The 20,980-nt window shown below is 35.6% G+C and overlaps 2 protein-coding genes and 1 pseudogene across 2 annotated transcripts; 2 read left to right on the top strand and 1 right to left on the bottom strand.

Annotated features, from left to right (window-relative positions):
• Positions 1-8,861, bottom strand: part of LOC132110332 (S1 RNA-binding domain-containing protein 1-like) — a 61,861-nt pseudogene extending 53,000 nt beyond the window's left edge.
• A 1,198-nt stretch (positions 8,862-10,059) lies between these two features.
• Positions 10,060-15,909, top strand: LOC132110781 (lysophosphatidylserine lipase ABHD12-like). Its single transcript, XM_059517721.1, has 13 exons — positions 10,060-10,161; positions 11,950-12,034; positions 12,126-12,219; positions 12,310-12,429; positions 13,903-13,933; positions 14,016-14,061; positions 14,154-14,283; positions 14,436-14,473; positions 14,703-14,791; positions 14,893-14,975; positions 15,082-15,160; positions 15,247-15,371; positions 15,465-15,909. The coding sequence occupies exons 1-13, from the start codon at positions 10,060-10,062 to the stop codon at positions 15,490-15,492; spliced, it is 1,050 nt and encodes a 349-aa protein (XP_059373704.1). The 3' UTR covers positions 15,493-15,909.
• A 52-nt stretch (positions 15,910-15,961) lies between these two features.
• On the top strand, positions 15,962-20,200 carry LOC132110782 (lysophosphatidylserine lipase ABHD12-like). The gene is made up of 13 exons (XM_059517722.1): positions 15,962-16,682; positions 17,130-17,221; positions 17,313-17,406; positions 17,497-17,616; positions 17,990-18,020; positions 18,103-18,148; positions 18,241-18,370; positions 18,514-18,551; positions 18,762-18,850; positions 19,133-19,215; positions 19,382-19,460; positions 19,543-19,667; positions 19,916-20,200. The coding sequence occupies exons 1-13, from the start codon at positions 16,585-16,587 to the stop codon at positions 19,941-19,943; spliced, it is 1,053 nt and encodes a 350-aa protein (XP_059373705.1). The 5' UTR covers positions 15,962-16,584; the 3' UTR covers positions 19,944-20,200.
• Positions 20,201-20,980: the final 780 nt, after the last annotated feature.

Raw genomic sequence — 20,980 nt, 5'->3', positions numbered from 1 at the left:
AAAAAGGAAGACGATATGTCAGGACAGCAGAGGACGTATGTGACTAGATTATATGTGGACATCAACTTAACAATATGTTTTCATCAAGAAGGTATTGCAGACTCCCATTTTCTTTCCTCTCCAATTTTTCTGCAGTCATCGCCTCCACCTTGTTCCCCTCTCCTCTCAGACAATATGGATGCCATTTTCTCTCAGACTGAGAGAGGTACTCTAATAGCAAAAGACACCTCAGGAGCCCGGCAGGTCATGTGACTCCACACCCACAGACCTGTCACAGTCAAGCTGGGTCTGCATGTGGTGCAGCTGCAGGGCAGAGGGCAAAACATGGCAATGCTACCTGACACACACCCGCAAGGCCGATCAGTCGCCTGGACGCAGGACACACACAGGGCACAGCGTGCCACTCCTCCCACCGAGAGGGCACAACGGGCATTCACATCACACCTGCCACTCGAACTCTCCTTCATCAAAATATGCTGCACTAAACTAAAGATAATTGCAGTACATTAAAAGTCAAAAGTTAAGACTATGTTCGTCCTTTTCAATATTAGTCTGTATTTGGTGATTACAAAGTTTTCAAAACATCACATCAAATTTACCATAATTCATTTTTAAATGGATTATGTCACTGAATTAAATCACTGAAGGTGCTTCTGAAATAAGTGAGCGTGCTCTAGCCTTAAAGTAGGCTTACATACACTGAACAAAATTATAAATGCAAAACTTTTGTTTTTGCCCCCATTTTTTCATAAGCTGAACTCAAAAATCTAAGACTTTTTCTATGTACACAAAAGGGCTATCTCTCAAATATTGTTCATTGCTCAAAAATCTGTCTAAATCTGTGTTAGTTAGCACATCTAGTTTGCCGAGATAATCTATCCACCTCACAGGTGTGGCATATCAAGATGCTGATTAGACAGCATGATTATTGCACAGGTGTGCCTTAGACTGGCCACAGTTAAAGGCCACTCTAAAATGTGCAGTTTTATCACACAGCACAATGCGCAAGTTTTGAGGGAGCATGCAATTGGCATGCTGACTGCAGGAATGTCCACCAGAGTTGTTGCCCGTGAATTGAATGTTAATTTCTCTACCATAAGACGTCTCCAAAGACGTTTCAGAGTAGGGGTGCACCGATCGAGATCGGCCGATATTCAATGCGCATCTCGTCAGTAAAGCCTGTTGCGCATAACGATCAGCGCACCCCTATTTCAGAGAATTTGGCAGTACATCCAACCGCTCCCACAACCGCAGACCACGTGTAAACACCAGCCCAGGACCTCTACATCCAGCATCTTCACCTCCAAGATCGTCTGATACCAGCCACCCGGACAGCTGCTGAAACAATCGGTTTGCATAACCAAAGAATTTCTGCACAAACTGTCTCAGGGAAGCTCATCTGCATGCTCGTCGTCCTCATCGGGGTCTTGAGCTGACTGCAGTTCATCAATATGTAACCCTTTATTTGTGTTCCAAAGATGAATTAAGGTCTTGAACGACATGAGGGTGAGGAATTAATGACAGAATTGTCATTTTTGGGTGAACTAGCCCTTTAAGAAATGGGGTATGAGGCATAATTGAAGGAGCTACATCAATTTCAAAAACTGTGGCTTATCAATGCCTGCCAGTGTAAAAGTCAGTTGCCAACTCCTTGCCCATTAAACAGGCAACAGCACTGGGCCAGACCAGAAGGTAGAGTCAGAAGATGTGGTGTAGTACATGAGTGGGCATTGTGGGTGTGTGCTGACCTGACACTGACACACTACCTACAGAAGTCCTTCTTCACCCAGTCAGGGATGTTGACCTTCACTGTCAGAATCATCAGATTCTCCCCACGGTTAAAAGCTAACGTCTGAAACAAGAGAGTAACCTGTAAAGACAGCCGACACAAGGCGAGTCATGGTAGCGCACCGTCGGGACCACCCCCTCCCATTCTCTCCTAAAACTAGTCCACGCGCACCAAGAGATGCACTCATGTCACACCAAAAGCTCTGGTGCTCTCTCACTTCTCCCTTACTGGTGTGACATTCTGTTAAGCTAATAGTTTTAAGTATCAGACCTTTTCTGAGGAAAACCTTTTGAAAGGAAAAAAAGAGGGAAATGATGACCCATCAATCTGGACTCCAAGCGGAAGAACCGAGATGACACCGGGAATGCCACCAACCCCCTACACAAAACACACACCTCACCACAGAACAGCAACCGCCCCTTTGCACCTCTCAACAGCTAATGGCCCGATTAAGATGTAAATTAATGTAGCCAGAAATATGATGAAAATTAGATTTCCATATTTTGGCATTTCAACACCCAAAGGCAGCTGTTTACTTGGGTTTTTTCATGCAATGTTTATCACATTTGAAGTTTTGCATGAGATGAGGGAAATGTCAAAACAGATATCAAAGCTTTCTCCATGCCCTGTGTCATTTCCAACTTGGCCTTGTGTAGTTAATGCATATCTAATAATGCATACATTAAACTGGTCTGAATCATGTCATGAGTAAAATTACCATTGAGAGGAAACATAAACATCCTAAAAATACATGCAAGCATAGCTTTGTAGATTAATGGAGGACAAAATTTTTACCAATAAACAGTTGTCAAAAACATGATATATAAGAAAATTCACTTCTGCTTGCCATCACACGGCCAGTATTACAATTATGTTTGTCACATATGGTGCATTAAAGGCTGATAAATTGGAAAAAGAGAGAAAGTGGTTCAAAATAAAGATTAGATTTATCAAGCAAGATCTGGAATATTTCACAGATTTTTTTCAAGGATATGAGTTTAGTGTCATATTTCAGACTCAACAGTCCTGAAGGGAACTGAAGAGACAGAAATGAATATTATTTTAAAGACTGAGCTATTCCGATTCAATATTTTTTCTCCAAATAAAGTCAACAGCACTGCCGTAGAACAGAGCAATAGAGGATGGCCTCTACAAAAACAGAAAGATTAGATTAACTTTGCACTTCCTATTTTTTGCATGTACAGAAAAAAAACATACACAACTTGGGGCTCAGAATTCATCAATGGTCATAGTCCATACAAAATAAATACAATCTCTTTCTTTAGCAAGGGCAGCTTTGTTTTATTGAAAAAAAAAGAAAAGAAAAACCTTTTGATGTTTAGCACTGATTAAATTGTAGGCAATCTATCATGAGCTCAAACAAACAAGCAGAAAGCAAGAGCACATTTCATTTGTTACAAATTGATAAGATTTGGTAGATTTTTGCAATTTAGTGAGTGTGCTAGAGGAAAAAAGCAGTCAATTCCATTTGTTTTTGTCTTTTAATGAACTTTTAAAAAACAAAAACTTTGGTGAATTTTGACTCTTGAAATGTATGTTTACAGCATAAATATGACAAAGACAAAACAACAACAACCCTCATTTTCATTTATACATGTTTTTTAAACATGTATAAATGAATTTGAATTTTTTTATTAGAATTTTTAATTTGTTTTTTGAACATGTTAAATAAAAAATAATAAAAAACCTTTAATAACACCAGTATTTCACAGAATCAAAGACAGGACCTCAGCTGAGACAGAGTCAGATTAAGAAACCTCATGCCACATATCAGCCAGATACAGCCCCTGAAAGCTTTCAAAAGTAGGCTTCTTGGTTGAAACAATATTCTAAATGTTCAAAAATAAAGTCAAACAGCCACAGAAGTAAAAGAACACCAGTAAAGTTTATATATGTTTTGAGGAGTAATAAAAACACATCGAAGGAAGGTAGGAAGGAATTTTACAACAGTTGGTTACACCAATAATGTAAACAGTTTGATAATTAACTTTCTGCCTAATTTACACATACAGCATAAATGCAACCTCTGTTAATGATGGAATCACTAAGACCAATCGGTGCACCCTTACAATATGAGCACACCCTTAACCCCCCAACACACACACACACACACACATCTGTCCTTAATACACTCTCGCAAGTAATGTGTTAAATTAAACAAGCAAGAATGTCTGCATACACATGCCTCCTGTCAAAATACATTCCATACTCTTCTCTAGCAAAACCATGAAAAGGTTCATTTTAGCCGGAGTGTGACAGCTCACAGGTCACGGCAAACTCAAATTAACACTCACTGACAATCCACGTCAGCAGATTAACAACGGGTAAACTGTGTGCTTCACAGGAGATCTCACGGCACTCATTCACTCACTCATTCGGCCCGTCTTTCGCTCTTTGTCTCTCTCCCTCGCCTCCCTTTCCTCCTCCTTTCTCACAGAGCCCATGAGCGGCTGTCATCATGAAGCAGTGTCTGTCAATCCTAGCCTTTAATTCACAGGCACGTGGATGGGGACGTGTCACATATGTTAAGAGGGGGAGATTGGGAATGACTGGGGGACAAGGAACAGGGTGAGAGAGATGAATAGAGGGAGAAAAGGATGACAGAGTCACTGTGACACGTGGCCCACAACCAAATCTGAGTGAGTAAACGGGTAGCCATGAAGTGAGAGAGGGGGAAGGGGACACCCTTGACACAAACACAAACAGTTAAACAGCACTGACAGATGAGCTTTAAAGAGTGGCACGAGGACCTGTGTATATGGCACAAAACTGTGTGTGTGTGGACTGGTGGATTGTGTCGGAGTGTGTACATATACAATAGCTGTCAAAGGTTTGTACACACCTGCTCACAGTTTATTATGACTTTCGTACTATTTTACAATAATCCATCAGTCATCAAAACTAAATAACACAAGTATTCAAAAATTCAGCTATTAGGATTTTAAGGTTTTTAAGATAACAAAAAAAAATTAACTTTAGACAAGGTTGTCCAAAATATTCTACTGGTAGTTAATGCATAATGAGTAGTCATGCATTTCAAGTCCCGGACATCAATATTTTGGAATATTTTATAAAGTTTGGAAACATTACTATTTTTTATGTTTTTGAAAGACGTTTCTTCTGCTCATCAAGCCTGCATTTATTTGATCAAAAATACAGAAAAAATGTAATATTGTGAAATATTATTACAACTTAAAATAATAGTTTTCTATTTGAATATACTTTAAAAATATAATTTATTCCTGCGATGCAAAGCTGAATTTTCAGCATCATTACTCCAGCCTTCAGTGTCACATGTAACTTCCAGTCTATCACATGATCATTTAGAAATCATTCTAATATTCTGATTTATTATGAGTGTTGGAAACAGTTCTGCTGTCTAATATATTTGATGAATAAAAGGTTAAAAAGAACTGCATTTATTCAAAATAAAAAAACAATTATAATAATATATATTATAATAATATATTTTCTTAACTATCATTTTTTTTCAATTTAACACATCCTTGCTGAATAAAAGTATTGATTTTATTTTAAAAAAAAAAAAGAAAGGAAAAAAAGATTACTGACCCCAAATTACTGACCAGTAGTGCATATTATTATTACAAAATATTTATATTTTAAAAACATAGCTTCTTTTTTTTTTTTTTACTTTTTATTCATCAAAGTATCCTAAAAAAGTATCACATGTTCTGAAAAAATATTAAGCAGCAGAACTGTTTCCAACTTTGATAATGAATCATCATATTAGAATGATTTCTAAAGGATCATGTGATAATGATCCTAAAAATTCAGCTTTGCATCACAGAAATAAATGATAATTTAAAGTATAATAAATTTTAAAACAATTATTTTAAATTGTAATAATATATCACAATATTACATTTTTTTCTGTATTTTTGATCAAATAAATGCAGGCTTGATGAGCAGAAGAAACTTCTTTCAAAAACATAAAAAATAGTAATGTTTTGGTCAAGCTTTTGGTCTGTACTGTATATACATACATATATATATATATATATATATATATATATACACATATATATATATATATATATATATATATATATATATATATATATATAAACCCTAATAAAAAGCAAATAACAAAAATACTATAACAAACTAAAATTAGAAAGAAAACCTAAAAATATTCAATAAAAGCTAATACAAAATATGAATAATTATAATAAATAATACTGATACTAGCACCTTATTTGCTCTTGTGATCTAAAGGAGTGCTTGGACCCGGAAAAAGTTATATGTGGCATCAGATTTAATAACCAGCTAAAGAATTTGAATCACGCTCACAATTTCTCAGATTCTTATCCCAATCATTTGCTGTTCTCTGATCCAATATTTATAAAAAGAATTATATATATTTATATAAAAACTTTTTTATTATCATTTCATCTGGGAATGAAAAGTAGTATTAACATCTCATTGTGGAAAAGTCTTCTGTGGAATATGCAATATCAGAAAAAAAGAACAAAAACAGGCCTATGACTGCAAATGATATCCCAGTCTTCCAAAAAATAAAATAAAAAACAAGTTTAGAGATCTGAAAGTATCCTGTCTGTAGAGCAAATCTGGTATGACAACATAAAGACGTGCCCATACCTGATACTGCTGGATGCGTTGAACATCCCAGGTGAAGTCAGTACACAGGCTGGACTTGGTAATGTCCTTTGGTTTGCTCTTCTGATTGCCCTGCTGTGGCTGCTGTTTCAGACACTGACGAGTGAATGGCCACCGTACTCCTGTTACACCTGAGAACAAACATACATGCAGAGTCAAACACACTTATATTTGGGACTGACAGGCTAGAAAATGAGTGGGGAGATCCGAATAATAAGAACAGAGCGAGACAAACAGACTAATAGATAACGGAAAAATAATTAAGAGAATAAAATAATGAGTTTGCTCAAGTAATCAGTGTCTCATCATGACTGGACATAGTTTAGTGTCTCTTTGTCCTTTGCAATCAAATCTGCCAGGATCTCCTGCACACCAGTGGCCACCTCATGCAGGGTCGACAACCCTACAGAAAGCAAAACTAAACAGATGAAATATGACATATCAACATTCACACTCATCAGTGGCCCTGCATTAACTTATGAGGACTGCAGTTTTTTGATGGAATATTTGCAATTTTGTCCCCAGATTGTTTAGTAGTACAAATCCCATATAATTAATATAAGATAATATTTAAACCTCATGCATAATAATGTACATAAATAATATAAATGCCTAGAAAAAAAGTCACAATGCTGTTTAAATCACTGCCTTGATATGTCAATGTCAACGGTCCATAAGTAAGCAGAAAACAACAAAAAAATCCTAAAGTACTTTGCTGCCCTCTATTGACTCAATGTCTTTTATCAATCTTTTTATTTTGTTCAGTAATTCAGGCAGCAAAGATAAAAATGTAAACAACTCATATTAAAATAATACATGGAAGTGATTATGTTGGGACCATTGATCAGTTTCAGAAAGCATCAGTGTTAATTGAATGTACATTCTGGTTGAGTTGTGAACGATGGGGTCGTAACAACAGGCTGGCTGCTGTAAGTCTGCAGAAGGCTGATACCTTTGGTGTTGGGCTGCATTGAGGAATGCAGGTCCAGTGTCTGAGATCCCTGAAGCAGAGCCAATGCAACAGGCTCCAGTTCTAGCTCCTTAGCTCGCCAGGCCTTGGACAGCTTACTGACCCTTTTTATAGGGAGAATACTAAAAAAAAAGAAAAAAACATAAGTACAAGGTATTATTGGGTCACTCACAGTCAAAAACTCACCAAATGGTCAAAGGTTCACATTAATAAGTAAGCTGAGAAGCTTGTTTTGTTTAGTTCTCACCACACAGTCTAGATCACCAGCCGTTGTGCAGTTTTTTAGAGCCATTTTCAGCTCTGAAGAACCCTCTCTTTCTTTAGTGTCTGAGAAACAGATTTGCTCTTCTTTGCCACTGACCTAAGACACATAAATAAAATTAACTCTGTGTACTTATGTTAGAGTGTTAATCCTGATTGCTTTTCACTTTGCTTCATTTCAGGAAAAGTTCCTAACTGATGTAGTTGACAATGAAACTACTGTTCAAAAGTGTCTTATGCTCACCAAGGCTGCATTTATTTGATCAAAATACAGTAAAAACAGTAATAACATTATATATTAACACAATTTACAATTACTATTTTCTATTTTAATATATTTCCAAAAATGAGATTTATTCCTCCAATGAATTTTCAGCAGCCATTACTCCAGATTTCAGTTCCACCTGATTCTTCACAAAATGACATTCCTTATTATTATCATTGATGATCATGGTTGTGATGCAGTTTTGTGGAATCTGTGAAAAAAAAATGTTATATAAAAATTTCGATTAAAAAACAAAAAAAACATGAAAATCAAATTGACCACAACCTTGTCAGTGGTAGTGTACCTAAAGAAAATGTTATTTAGCCAAATTACTTAAGAGATACAATTCATGTACTTTCTTATTTAATCCTGGCTGAAATTCCTTTACAGAATCACCAGACAATAACATTCAAAACTTGATCTCTGCTGCCTTCTACAGGTCACATTTGGTTTCAGCAGGCTAATCAAGGTAATAGAAGCTAAATTATAGTCGCATGAAAATATAAAGGATGCTTTTTTTTCTTTTTCTTTGTGCCACTGGACATATCCATCTACTAAAAGCATTTTGAAGTAATTGCAAGGAACCAGCCAGGACGTACGATCCAAATAAAATCGATCCAAGCTGTTTCTATAAAATTATTAAATAAAAGCTTTGTCCAACAACAACTTATTCTGTTCCTTCGTATATAAAAATATCCAAGTTAAATATGAAACTATATCAACTAAAGCATGTTACTTAAAATATAAATGAGCGCTAAATAGCAGATCAGTTTGAAATAAAAAATAATTTCCTTTATTTTCTCCTTTTTTCATTGTGCCCTTCCAGTGTCTTACCGTAACTCTTCAAAAGTCAGCTGCACATCTCAAACAGCATCAGCATCCATATGGTTGATGAGCTCCTTTCTATAGTGCACCATAATGGCTCCTCTTTTTTCACCTTGGGGAAATGCTGACTGGATGATGGACACTCATATACTATATAGATGTAGAATTGCAATATGCCGCAGTGAAAATCTAAGCACAGTTAACGACTTGTCTCTTCTTTGACCGTCACATGCTGCTGTGACTCAGGCTTTGGTAGAACCGCGTCCTCCGTTTGTCGCTCTGTTTTAGTCTTCTCCTTCTTCACTTTAGAGACTTGTTCAGCACTCGGCTTCCTCTCTGCTTTAGGTTTGGGTTCTTTTGGCTTTGGCTCTTTAGGTTTGGCCACACTCTTGGTCACTTTCCTCGTCTCTTTGAATGGCTGTCCTCTAACAAGAAAGCAGTTTTATTTCATCCAGCATTCAGGGAGAATAAGAAAATTAGAATACTGTATTTCAACATGATTAAAAAAGGACATTTTTTTTACACAATAAACAGTTAATGCCTGCTTAGAAATGTTCTGTGGTTAAAGAGCAATAGTTTGACACACATGAGTATGTTTTCAACACTGTAAGTCATCTTCTGTCGCTGGTTCTGTATAACGTTACACCTTTGCTGAAAAACAACGAGTGAAAACAAACTAAATGACAATAACAAATAAAGGAACCTGGGACAGTAAAACCTCTCAACGTGGTTATTTTTAAATATTATATATAAATATATGTGTGTGTGTGTGTGTGTGTGTGTGTGTGTGTGTGTGTGTGTGTGTGTGTGTGTGTGTGTGTGTGTGTGTGTGTGTGTGTGTCAGCAATCAAAACTGTCTCTGTAAAATCAGAAAGTCAATTTGAGTTTAGCGCGCAAACCCGTCCGTGTCTGGTCTGGGCTGCTGGTTCCCCAAATGACCGGCCAGCGATTAAACTAAATGTTTACCTACAGAAACTGCTTACAAAACTGTTCAAACTTACTGTGTTTCTCTGACAGTGTTCAAACCATCACCCATTTCACGACTGAATGGTGGTTTATTTTGTCAGCGACGTCAGCAGTAGGAAATGATGTAGTTAAGGTCTTCAAACTCTTAAAATATATAATAAAAGTTCATCTTGATGTTTTTTCCCCAAATGTTTTCTAATATGCAGAAGCAGGAGTTGTCCATGCCCAGTCCGTGTTCTTTGCTCTTTGTCCACTTCCGTGAGTTACACTGTTTGATTGTTTTTGCCAAAGCTGTATGTCAGAGAGTGTTCTGTGCTCTTTAAAATGAAGCGAAAAATAATTCAATCTGAAAGAAAAGATAGGTCTGCAGGAAGATTGCAACAATCCGGTCAGAAACCCAAGGATTTAAACGTGCATGCAAGGCAAGTGACATTTGCTGTACTGACTTTTTTACCTAAAACCAAGAGTAACAATCTAAGGACATATCAATGTTACGGCTCAAATGTAGTTGGTTGGGACATTATGAAGATTTAAATTTGCAGTTTAAAAAAAAAAATAGGATTTTCATCTTCAATGTCCAGTTGTAATCAAAGGCAAAAGCATGAACTATAACACATAGATTGCAATGTCTTGAATATACTGGTGCTGGTCATATAATTAGAATATCATCCAAAAGTTTATTTCACTAATTCCCAAAAAAATCCCAAATTCAGTATCTCAGAAAATTAGATTATTATTTAAGACCAATACAAAGAAAGGATTTTTAGAAATCTTGGCCAATTAAAAAGTATGAACATGAAAAGTATGAGCATGTACAGCACTCAATACTTAGTTGGGGCTCCTTTTGCCTGAATTACTGCAGCAATGCGGCGTGGCATGGAGTCGATCAGTCTGTGGCACTGCTCAGGTGTTAGGTTGCTCTGATAGTGGCCTTTATCTCTTCCGGATTCTTGGGTCTGGCATATCGCATCTTCCTCTTCACAATACCCCATAGATTTTCTATGTGGTTAAGGTCAGGCGCGTTTGCTGGCCAATTAAGAACAGGGATACCATGGTCCTTAAACCAAGAACTGGTAGCTTTGGCACTGTGTGCAGGGGACAAGTCCAGTTGGAAAAAGAAATCTGCATCTCCATAAAGTTGGTCAGCAGTAGGAAGCATGAAGTGCTCCAAAACTTCCTGGTATACGGCTGCGTTGACCTTGGACCTCAGAAAACACAGTGGACCAACCCCAGCAGATGACATGGCACCCCAAACCATCACTGACTGTGAAAACTTTACACTGGACCTCAAGCAATGTGGATTGTGTGCCTCTCCTCTCTTCCTCCAGACTCTGGGACCCTTATTTCCAAAGGAAATGCAAAATTTACTTTAATCAGAGAACATAACTTTGGACCACTCAGCAGCAGTCCAGACCTTTTTGAAGCGAGACGCTTCTGAAGCTGTCTGTTGTTCAAGAGTGGATTGACTTGCGACAGCTGAAACCCATGTCTTGCATATGCCTGTTCATAGTGGTTCTTGAAGCACTGACTCCAGCTGCAGTCCACTCTTTGAGGATCTCCCCCACATTTTTTAATGTTTTTTTTTCACAATCCTCTCCAGGGTTCGGTTATCCCTATTGCATGTACACTTTTTTTTTTTTTTTTACCACATCTTTTCCTTCCCTTCGCCTCTCTATTAATGTGCTTGGACACAGAGCTCTGTGAACAGCCAGCCTCTTTTGCAATGACCTTTTGTGTCTTGCCCTCCTTGTGCAAGGTGTCAATGGTCGTCTTTTGGGCAACTGTCAAGTCAGCAGTCTTCCCCATGATTGTGTAGCCCACAGAACTAGACTGAGAGACCATTTAAAGGTTTTTGCAGGTGTTTTGAGTTAATTAGCTGATTAGAGTGTAGCACCAGGTGTCTTCAATATTGAACCTTTTCACAATATTCAAATTTTCTGAGATACTGAATATGGGATTTTCCTTAGTTGTCAGTTATAATCATCAAAATTAAAAGAAATAAACATTTGAAATATATCAGTGTGTAATGAATGAATATAATATACAAGTTTAAATTTTTGAATGAAATTAGTGAAATAAATCAACCTTTTGATGATATTCTAATTATATGACCAGCACCTGTATAGCCACATCTTGGTTATAAACCACTGGGTCAAAAATCTGACGTTTTACATCCAGTTTCTGTGTACGTGTCCCTCTGTCTACAGATCGCAGTGGCAATGGACTTGGACTACCATGTTACTACTTTCTCTCTGCATCCTCTCTGCATCAATACCATTTCTTCTGCATATCTTCTCTGGTATGCAACTATTTTGTTCCAGATATTCATGTGTTGTTGTCATCTGTCTATAGTTTATGAATTCTTCCTAAACTCATTTGTATTTCTCCAGACTCTATTGACCTCAGCCGACCATCAGATATAGGGCTCAATCACACTATAAACATGTACCTCACACCTGAGCAGGGGGTGAGGGTGGGCGTGTGGTCAGTTTTAACATATACACACCAAAATATAAAACAAGATAATTACAAATAATCCAGATTTCAATGCATTCTTTTGTTAATGTTTTCAAGGCACACTGTACCCGAACATAGATGGAAGGAGGCGCAGGGGAAAGATCTGGACTGGTATGAGAAAGCTCTGGGGGACGGATCGCCCATTTTCATCTACCTCCATGGCAATGGGGGCAACAGGCAGGAAACCTTTTAATCACCTTTTTAAAGAACTTTTAAAGAACAATTTTTATCTTATTCTTTGTTCACTAAAGATTACATCTGTGTGCGTTTGATCTGCTAACCTATAGACCTTAGTCAGGATAGCACCATATTTAATATTTGTCAGGAATGAAAATGAGCCTGTATAGAAGAAAAGTAGACAATAACTTCATGTAATAGATTTTAAAAGTTCTGAGTTGTGGAAATTATGTTATGTAGGACCTTTACACAGAGTTTGCCATTGTGAAGACCATAAGATTGTCTATCCTTTACAGCCTCATTTTCATCATTTAAATTTATTATTGTGTCTAACCTGACTAAGGTCTATAGATACGATGCAATATCTGCATAATATCTTTGCACAGAGTTCAGTGATCTGACTTGTGCATTGAACTTCACACTGCTTTGCACTTTACCTTAGTAAAAACTGGGATGGGCAAATGCAGCATATTAATAAATGTCCACATTCAGTTCTTTTGCAACCTCACCTGAAATATTGTGAAAATCTCACTGCCGTTCTTGTTTTCGCAAGCGATAATGGTGTACCAGTTCTAGCGTCATGGCAAAAATTTGACTGTTCTATCATTAGCTGCACAGGCGAGCACATAACACTATTTACAGTCCCAGCCTCAGAGGAGACAAGAGAGCAGTGGATTTTTTTTATTTATTTACTGCATATTAGATCTGATATAAAAATGTGATGTTTTTCCCAGCTGTTTACCTTCACAGACATAACAGAATAGCACAATAAGACATGAAAAGAACTCATATGCCATGTGACGGCTGCTTTCTGTGCATGTGCTTCGGATGTGTGCATTCAGAAAACACTAGATCAGAAGTTTAAACTAATGTGGCTTTAAAATGCATGATTTCAAAGCAATAGACATGATAATCAAAACCTATCAGAAGGTTTTTTTTTTAATCAAAGTATTTGACCTAAGAGCTGTAAAGGGGAAAGGGAGCAGCAGGTCATTTGCATTTAAAGATATATGCACGAAAACAGCGTGTTTCTGCTGCTTCTCAAAATAGGCATTTTCAAAATGATATAATAAATGATCCGTGGGGTATTTGAGCTGAATCGTCACAGACACACTTCTGGGGACACCTGAGACTTATATTACATATTGTAGAAAGGGGCATAATAGGTCTCCTTTAAATAAATCCAAGTACAATTAATTAAAATGTAAAAATAAATAAACCATCAAACATACACTGCCATTTTATAATCAGTTTGTTAACCTTAAATAAGTTTTCCATATATTGACTAGCCAAATACAACTTTCAGTTCATCTGTGATTTTTCTTGTTTGATATACCATTTAAAATGTTCTTTTCCTCTAAATAAATAATACATTTTGCATTATATTGAAAATACATGCTTTGTTTTTATTTATTTGTTTATTTTTCTCTTGATGTTCACATGACTATTCAATTTTGTACCTTTGATAAACAGATCTGCACCGCATCGAATTGGAATTGCAAATGTGAGCAAATTTACTTATTTCATTATGAAGAAAGATTAAGAACTGGAGTAGTAGTAACGACTGAAGTGTCTTGGTCATACAGGTCTTGAGTGCTGTTGGATATCACGTTTTGGTGATGGACTACAGAGGTGGGTTAAATGTTGTGACTTCACTGTAGCCCATTTCACACATCGATGTATGATTTCTCTATTGCTTACTCAAATATATTTGAACCCATCAGGTTTTGGGGACTCCACTGGTGAGCCTACAGAGGCCGGTCTGACTACTGATGCTGTGTACTTGTATAACTGGGTTAAGGCACGCAGTGGAAACAGCCTGGTGTGTGTGTGGGGTCACTCGCTTGGTAGTGGGTGTGTAGAATCACCTTTTTTATTGACTTTTGCTATGTTTAATACAAATGTTTTAGAAACCAAAAAAAAATCCTATCAATATAATTGTAAATAATATATATTATCATATGTATATATGTATTTTCTACAGTTTTATGTTTCTTTTTCAATAGTGTTACGACTAACACTGCAGTGAAATTACTGGAGCAAGGTAAAAATTCGAGTGATTTAAAAACCAGCATGCTCTTGTTTGTCTCAGTGGCTCTTCATTGTTATTTTCTCACTCTTTAAGTTTGACTTTAGGAGTTGTCATTTTATTGCATAGAAAGCTTCACATATTTTTATGTTTGAAAATAAATTTCTTTACTGTAGTGGAAGAATGCTATACTTTCTTTATTCTGTATTTTTTCTTGTTGCAAAAACTGCACATCTCTTGACAGGAAAACAGTTTGATGGAATTATACTTGAGGGTGCATTCCTAACTGGACGGGTGGCAAGAGATCAACCAATGGAACACCCTTTTACATGGGTAAGTAACGTTCAAGATCTTTGAAATTTAACAATATGGTTCATTAATCATAGTTTGGTGCATGTAAGTCTTATTTGTACCTCTTTTTTCATTTTCTCCAGTTTTATTGGAAGTTCCCATACATTCAGTTCTACCTTTTCAATCCACTTAAAAACAACATTTTAGTCTTTCCAACTGATGAGAAGTATGTGATATTGTTTCACTAAATTATGCCACTGTTACATTATTTTAAATATGAAAATGCTATAAAACTTTTCATCTCTCACCTCCTTCCCTTTTTTTGTTGATAGTTTGCAGAAACTTAAAACTCCCCTCATGATTCTCCATTCTGAAGATGACCATCTAGTGCCCATTGCCATAGCTCAAGAGGTTTGTGTGTGCATGAAACATATGTTATCTCATACAAAATTGTTTGGAAATAAAATTTTGCTTTGAATTACAATTTATTTGCTCAGATCTACAGAATTGCAAAAAAGGCCCAGAACTCGGATAAGCGAGTCAAACTGGTACCATTTGATGGATCGCTTGGATACCTTCATAATGGGCTATATAAAGACCCTGGGTTGCCAAATATCATAAGGTGATTCCACTCTCTGAAAATGTTTTATTCATCTGAATACTTGTTGCTAATATTGAATTGCAGCAAAATAAATGCATATTTTATTCATTACAGGGAGTTTGTGCAGTCACTGACGACATGAGAGACAAACACAGGAGGAGGAGGATTTACAGGATTTACAGTTTCATATGATTGATGTTGTAACTGTTGTACAATTAATAATTGTATTGTCAATATAATCACAATGTTGGCACTGACAATGTATCTCTGACAGACATGAAACTATCACCCATTTTAATAGTGGTTTGTCTCCTCAGAGACATCATCAGGGTGAAGTGATTAAAATAAGAACTCTTCAAAATTTATTATAAAGGTTCATCTTCATGTTTTTTTTTTTTTTTTTTTTTTTTTCCTCAAATGACTCATATGCAAAAAAAATTAGCTGGTAAACATTCTATATTTCTAAATAAACCTTTTAATTAAATACATAATACAACTTTAATTTGAAATTAATTCAATATGCATGTATTTGTGAATATATTAAAGGTATACTATTTGACTGCTTTCTAAAAGCAATTTTTATTGTTATAAATAATTACAAATAATTATTGTAAAAATTAAAGAACATTGACGGTCATTGAAAATGTGTATAGGTGTAAAAGGTCCAACAAGAGGCTTGCAAAATCTTCAGAAAGAAAGAAAGTTCTCCTTGGCCATTGGAGACAGAGTATAAATAAACACTTGATAAATCTGCCTACGTGATCCAACTAAACCTTTTCTGAGTAGAGTGCTTTGTATGAAAATGAATCTTGAATATGAATAATGCCATTGTAATCTTGTTTTTTTTTTTTCTGAGAATTTTGAACTTTAAAAATGAAATGTGTGTTAATGTATGCTACAACTTTGCCATAAATCTAACCTAACCGTAGAACATGTCATTCTACATAAAACACTAAACTTATAAAAAATTATTTCAACCTATGCAAAGTAAAAAATAAATAAATAATTGCATTAAAGCATATCAGGTGCAGCGTATATTCATAAACCACACCAAAATGATGTAGCAAAATCTAGAGTGGAAAAAAAAATCTTCAAAATGTGTGCACATAAGCCCTGCCCATGCTCTTCTTTGCTCTTTGCACCTTGTCACTTCCATGAGCTGCATGGTTTGTTTGTCAATTATTGCCAATGTTATGAGTAAAGTAAATAGAAAGAGTGTCTCTTGCTCTTCAGAATGAAGAAAAGAATCAATAAATCTGAAAGGAAATTTCAGTCTGCAGGAAGATTGCAACAATCTGGTCAGAAACCTAAGGATTTAAACGTGCATGCAAGGCAAGTGACCTTTTGTATTGACTTCTTTAAAAGTAATACAGTATAGTCCGGTCCGGTCCTTTTTTTTTTTTTTTTTTTGCTAGACAGCTGCATAACTGTAACAATTCAGGCAATGTTTAACTGTGATGTTTTATTTAGCCCTGAATAGGGCTCAAATGTAATTGGTAAAAAAAAGAGAAGGTCCTTTAGAATGTGATATTAGGAGCATAAACTATGAAGTTTCATTTATGCAATTCATGAAGAATTCATGACATTACACAACATTTTCATCTTCCAGCAGCAACGAAGTCCAGTTGTAATCAAACGCAAAAGCATGAACTATAACACCAATGATAACACATAGATTGCAATGTCTTGAATGTATAGCCACATCTTGGTTATAAACCACTGGGTCAAAAATCTGACGTTTTACATCCAGTTTCTGTGTACGTGTCCCTCTGTCTACAGATCGCAGTGGCAATGGACTTGGACTACCATGTTCCTACTTTCTCTCTGCATCCTCTCTGCATTAGTACCATTTCTTCTGCATATCTTCTCTGGTATGCAACTTTTTTGTTCCAGATATTCATGTGTTGTTGTCATCTGTCTATAGTTTATGAATTCTTCCTAAACTCATTTGTATTTCTCCAGACTCTATTGACCTCAGCCGACCATCAGATATAGGGCTCAATCACACTATAAACATGTACCTCACACCTGAGCAGGGGGTGAGGGTGGGCGTGTGGTCAGTTTTAACATATACACACCAAAATATAAAACAAGATAATTACAAATATTCCAGATTTCAATGCATTCTTTTGTTAATGTTTTCAAGGCACACTGTACCCGAACATAGATGGAAGGAGGCGCAGGGGAAAGATCTGGACTGGTATGAGAAAGCTCTGGGGGACGGATCGCCCATTTTCATCTACCTCCATGGCAATGGGGGCAACAGGCAGGAAACCTTTTAATTATCTTAAGAGATTTTTTATTTAGTCATAAACTTTTATTCTTAGTTTAGTCATTTTATTTAGTTTTGCCTTTGATCTGATAACCTATAGACAATACAATATCAGTGATCTGACTTGTGCATTAAACTCCACACTGCTTTGCACTTTACCTTTAAAAAAAAAACTGGTGTAAGAACTGCAGTTAATACAATTTTCACTGATTTTCAGTGATTTTTGAATGTGGTATACTATTTAAAACGTGTTCTCCAATGAATGGAAAAAAGGTATACACATTTTGCTTTATATTGAAAATAATTGTTTTCTTTATGTCTTGATGTTCACATGACTATTAATTTTTGTACCTTTGATAATAAACAGATCTGCACAGCATCGAATTGGAATTGCAAATGTGAGCAAATTCACTTATTTCATTATGAAGAAAGATTAAGAACTGGAGTAGTAGTAATGACTGAAGTGTCTTGGTCATACAGGTCTTGAGTGCTGTTGGATATCACGTTTTGGTGATGGACTACAGAGGTGGGTTAAATGTTGTGACTTCACTGTAGCCCATTTCACACATCGATGTATGATTTCTCTATTGCTTACCCAAATATATTTGAACCCATCAGGTTTTGGGGACTCCAATGGTGAGCCTACAGAGGCCGGTCTGTGTACTGATGTCTTACATTTGTACCACTGGGTTAAGGCACGTAGTGGAAACAGCCTGGTGTGTGTGTGGGGTCACTCGCTTGGTAGTGGGTGTGTAGAATCTGCTTTTTTATTACCTTTGACTTTTGCTATGTTTACTTATTATGTATTAAAAAAAAGATAAACTGTCAATTGTAAATAAAAAAAATACTTTCAGTATGCATTAACTGCAGTATGTTTCTTTTTTTCGATAGTGTTGCATCTACCACTGCAGTTAAATTACTGGAGCAAGGTAACAATCTGACTGATTTTAAAACAAGCCTGCTTTTGTTTATCTTAGTGGTTCTTGTCTCACTCTTTACTGTTAATTATAGGAGCTGTCATTGTATAGTGAGCTTTAATATTTCTTTCAATAAATTTCTTGACTTTAAGGAGGGAGTGTTGTGTTTTTTTTATTATTCTGTATTTTGTCTTAATCAAAAAACTGCACATTTCTTGACAGGAAAAGAGTTTAATGGAATAATTCTTGAGGGTGCATTCCTAAATGCGAGGATGGAAACAAATAAACTTACTGAACACCCTTTTACCTGGGTAAGCAACGTTCAGGATCATGTCAAAAAAATTGGTTCTGACAAATGAGTTTTAGGTATTTTTGTTTTAGATTTTTATTAGATATACATTATTTTTGGAAACTTCGTTTTAAAAATCAAAACAATTGAGATTTTTAGGTGAAATTCATTTTTAATTCTGTAAAATTTTAGGTTATTAATATGTTACACGGACAAACCACACAAGATTAATAATATGGGTCAATAATCATAGTTTGGTACATGTAAGTCTTATTTGTATCTCTTTTTTTCTAATTTTCTCCAGTTTTATTGGAAGTTCCCATATATTCAGTACCTCTTGTTCAATCCACTGAAAAACAAAGATTTGAACCTTCCAACTGATAAAAAGTATGTGACGTGTTTTTATATATTTAAACAGTTTATATAAAATATAAAGTAATTATTTAACAGTATGAGTAAAAACATGATTGTAATAATAGGCTAGTGTTATGTTAAATATGTAAATATATTGTAAACTTTTAATCTGTGGCTGCTATTTTTTTTATTTTGATAGTTTGCAAAAAATTCGAACTCCCCTCATGATTCTCCATGCTGAAGATGACCATTTAGTGCCCTTTGCCTCAGCTCAGGAGGTTTGTGTGTATGAAACGTAATTTACCTTATGAAAAATAAATCAGAAATACTTTTATTTACTTTACATTTTTTTGGGCTCAGATCTACAGAATTGCAAAAAAGGCCCAAAACTCAGATGAGCGTGTTAAGCTAGTACGATTTGATGGATCGCTTGGATACCTTCATAATGGGCTATATAAAGACCCTGGTTTGCCAAATATTATAAGGTGATGTCACATTCAGAAAAATATCTAAATATTACTTATTTAATGATTTCATTATTCATTCATTTTTCCTTAAGAGATAAGAAGGCCTTTAGAGAAAAACTACTTTCCATAAAAATTAACAGTGAAAAATAATAAGTTACTTTTGAGGAGTATTGGCTACTTGTTGCTAATGTTCGACATACATCACTAAATAACAGAAAAATATTAGAAAATGGCAGAAAAATAAATGCCTGTTTTCTTCATTACAGGGAGTTTGTGCAGTCACTGATGATATGAGAGACACACACAGAAGGAGGAGGATAAACCAACTAATAACTGGCTAAATAGCTGTACAACTGCTGCTATAACTGTACATTTAGTTGTTTTAAACAGTAAATGCATTTCTTGGATATAAAACATTGTAATGTCTGAAGTAAATTTGACAGAATTCCCCCATAGGTTGAATATACTGTCTAGTTATTATTTGTAACATTAATTTCTTTTAATACTCCTTTTTCACGATGCATAATAAAATCAGTTGTATAGTTTTTTGACCCACTGTCATAGGATTTTTGTACCGTTTTCCAGTTCAAATATATGAACATCCTTAAGTCCATTAGCAAATCTGTTAATTTTTAATCAAACCCACTTTACTTTGATCAATTTAACAGAAAACAAGACTTGTCTATAGTGTAATTTTGCTTCTCAAGTAAATGTATATTGATCAGAACAATCTTTTGACATTTGCACTGAAAAACAAGACAAAATATAAATACATTTTTGGAGTGTGATCAGAAGGTACATTAAAAGTTCTTTCCATATTCTTGTGATTTAGAGCAGACTTAGAGCAGCTATTTTGGTTGGAAGTTGTATTTTCAAACTTTGAAGTGTTGCTAATACACATTGTGTTCATTCATTTATTTAGGCCTATTTACTTACATAGCCTACTTAATTTTACTTCGTCTTACTAGTCTTTAGTTTACCTTGATTAAAAACTGCAGAAATGCTGATGTTCTCAAGTCAAACTAGTTGAGTTCCCAAGGTGTCTCAATTACTTTGCAAGACAAATGATTTTGTCAATAGCCATTGGCCAAAATGATACACTAGCTCTCCCAAAAACAAAACAAAGTATATGGGGTATTCTAGAAAGCAGGTTATGTGATATAACCAGGTATGTTTAAGGCTAAACAGATAAAGTTGGCATTCAGTTCCAAAAATGGAGAAAACTTTTAGGGTATGTAAGAAGCAACTTCTGAATTCTCTGAACATAACCTGCTCCGAAGTATGTTATGTTTCAGGGTTAGTTTAGGCTACTTCAGAGCTATTAGCACATG

Source organism: Carassius carassius, chromosome 30 (genome assembly GCF_963082965.1).
Source record: "Carassius carassius chromosome 30, fCarCar2.1, whole genome shotgun sequence".
In the NCBI taxonomy this organism is placed as follows: Eukaryota; Metazoa; Chordata; class Actinopteri; order Cypriniformes; family Cyprinidae; genus Carassius; species Carassius carassius.
Note: the sequence above shows the minus strand (reverse complement) of the source record. Positions and strands in the feature narration are given on the sequence as shown.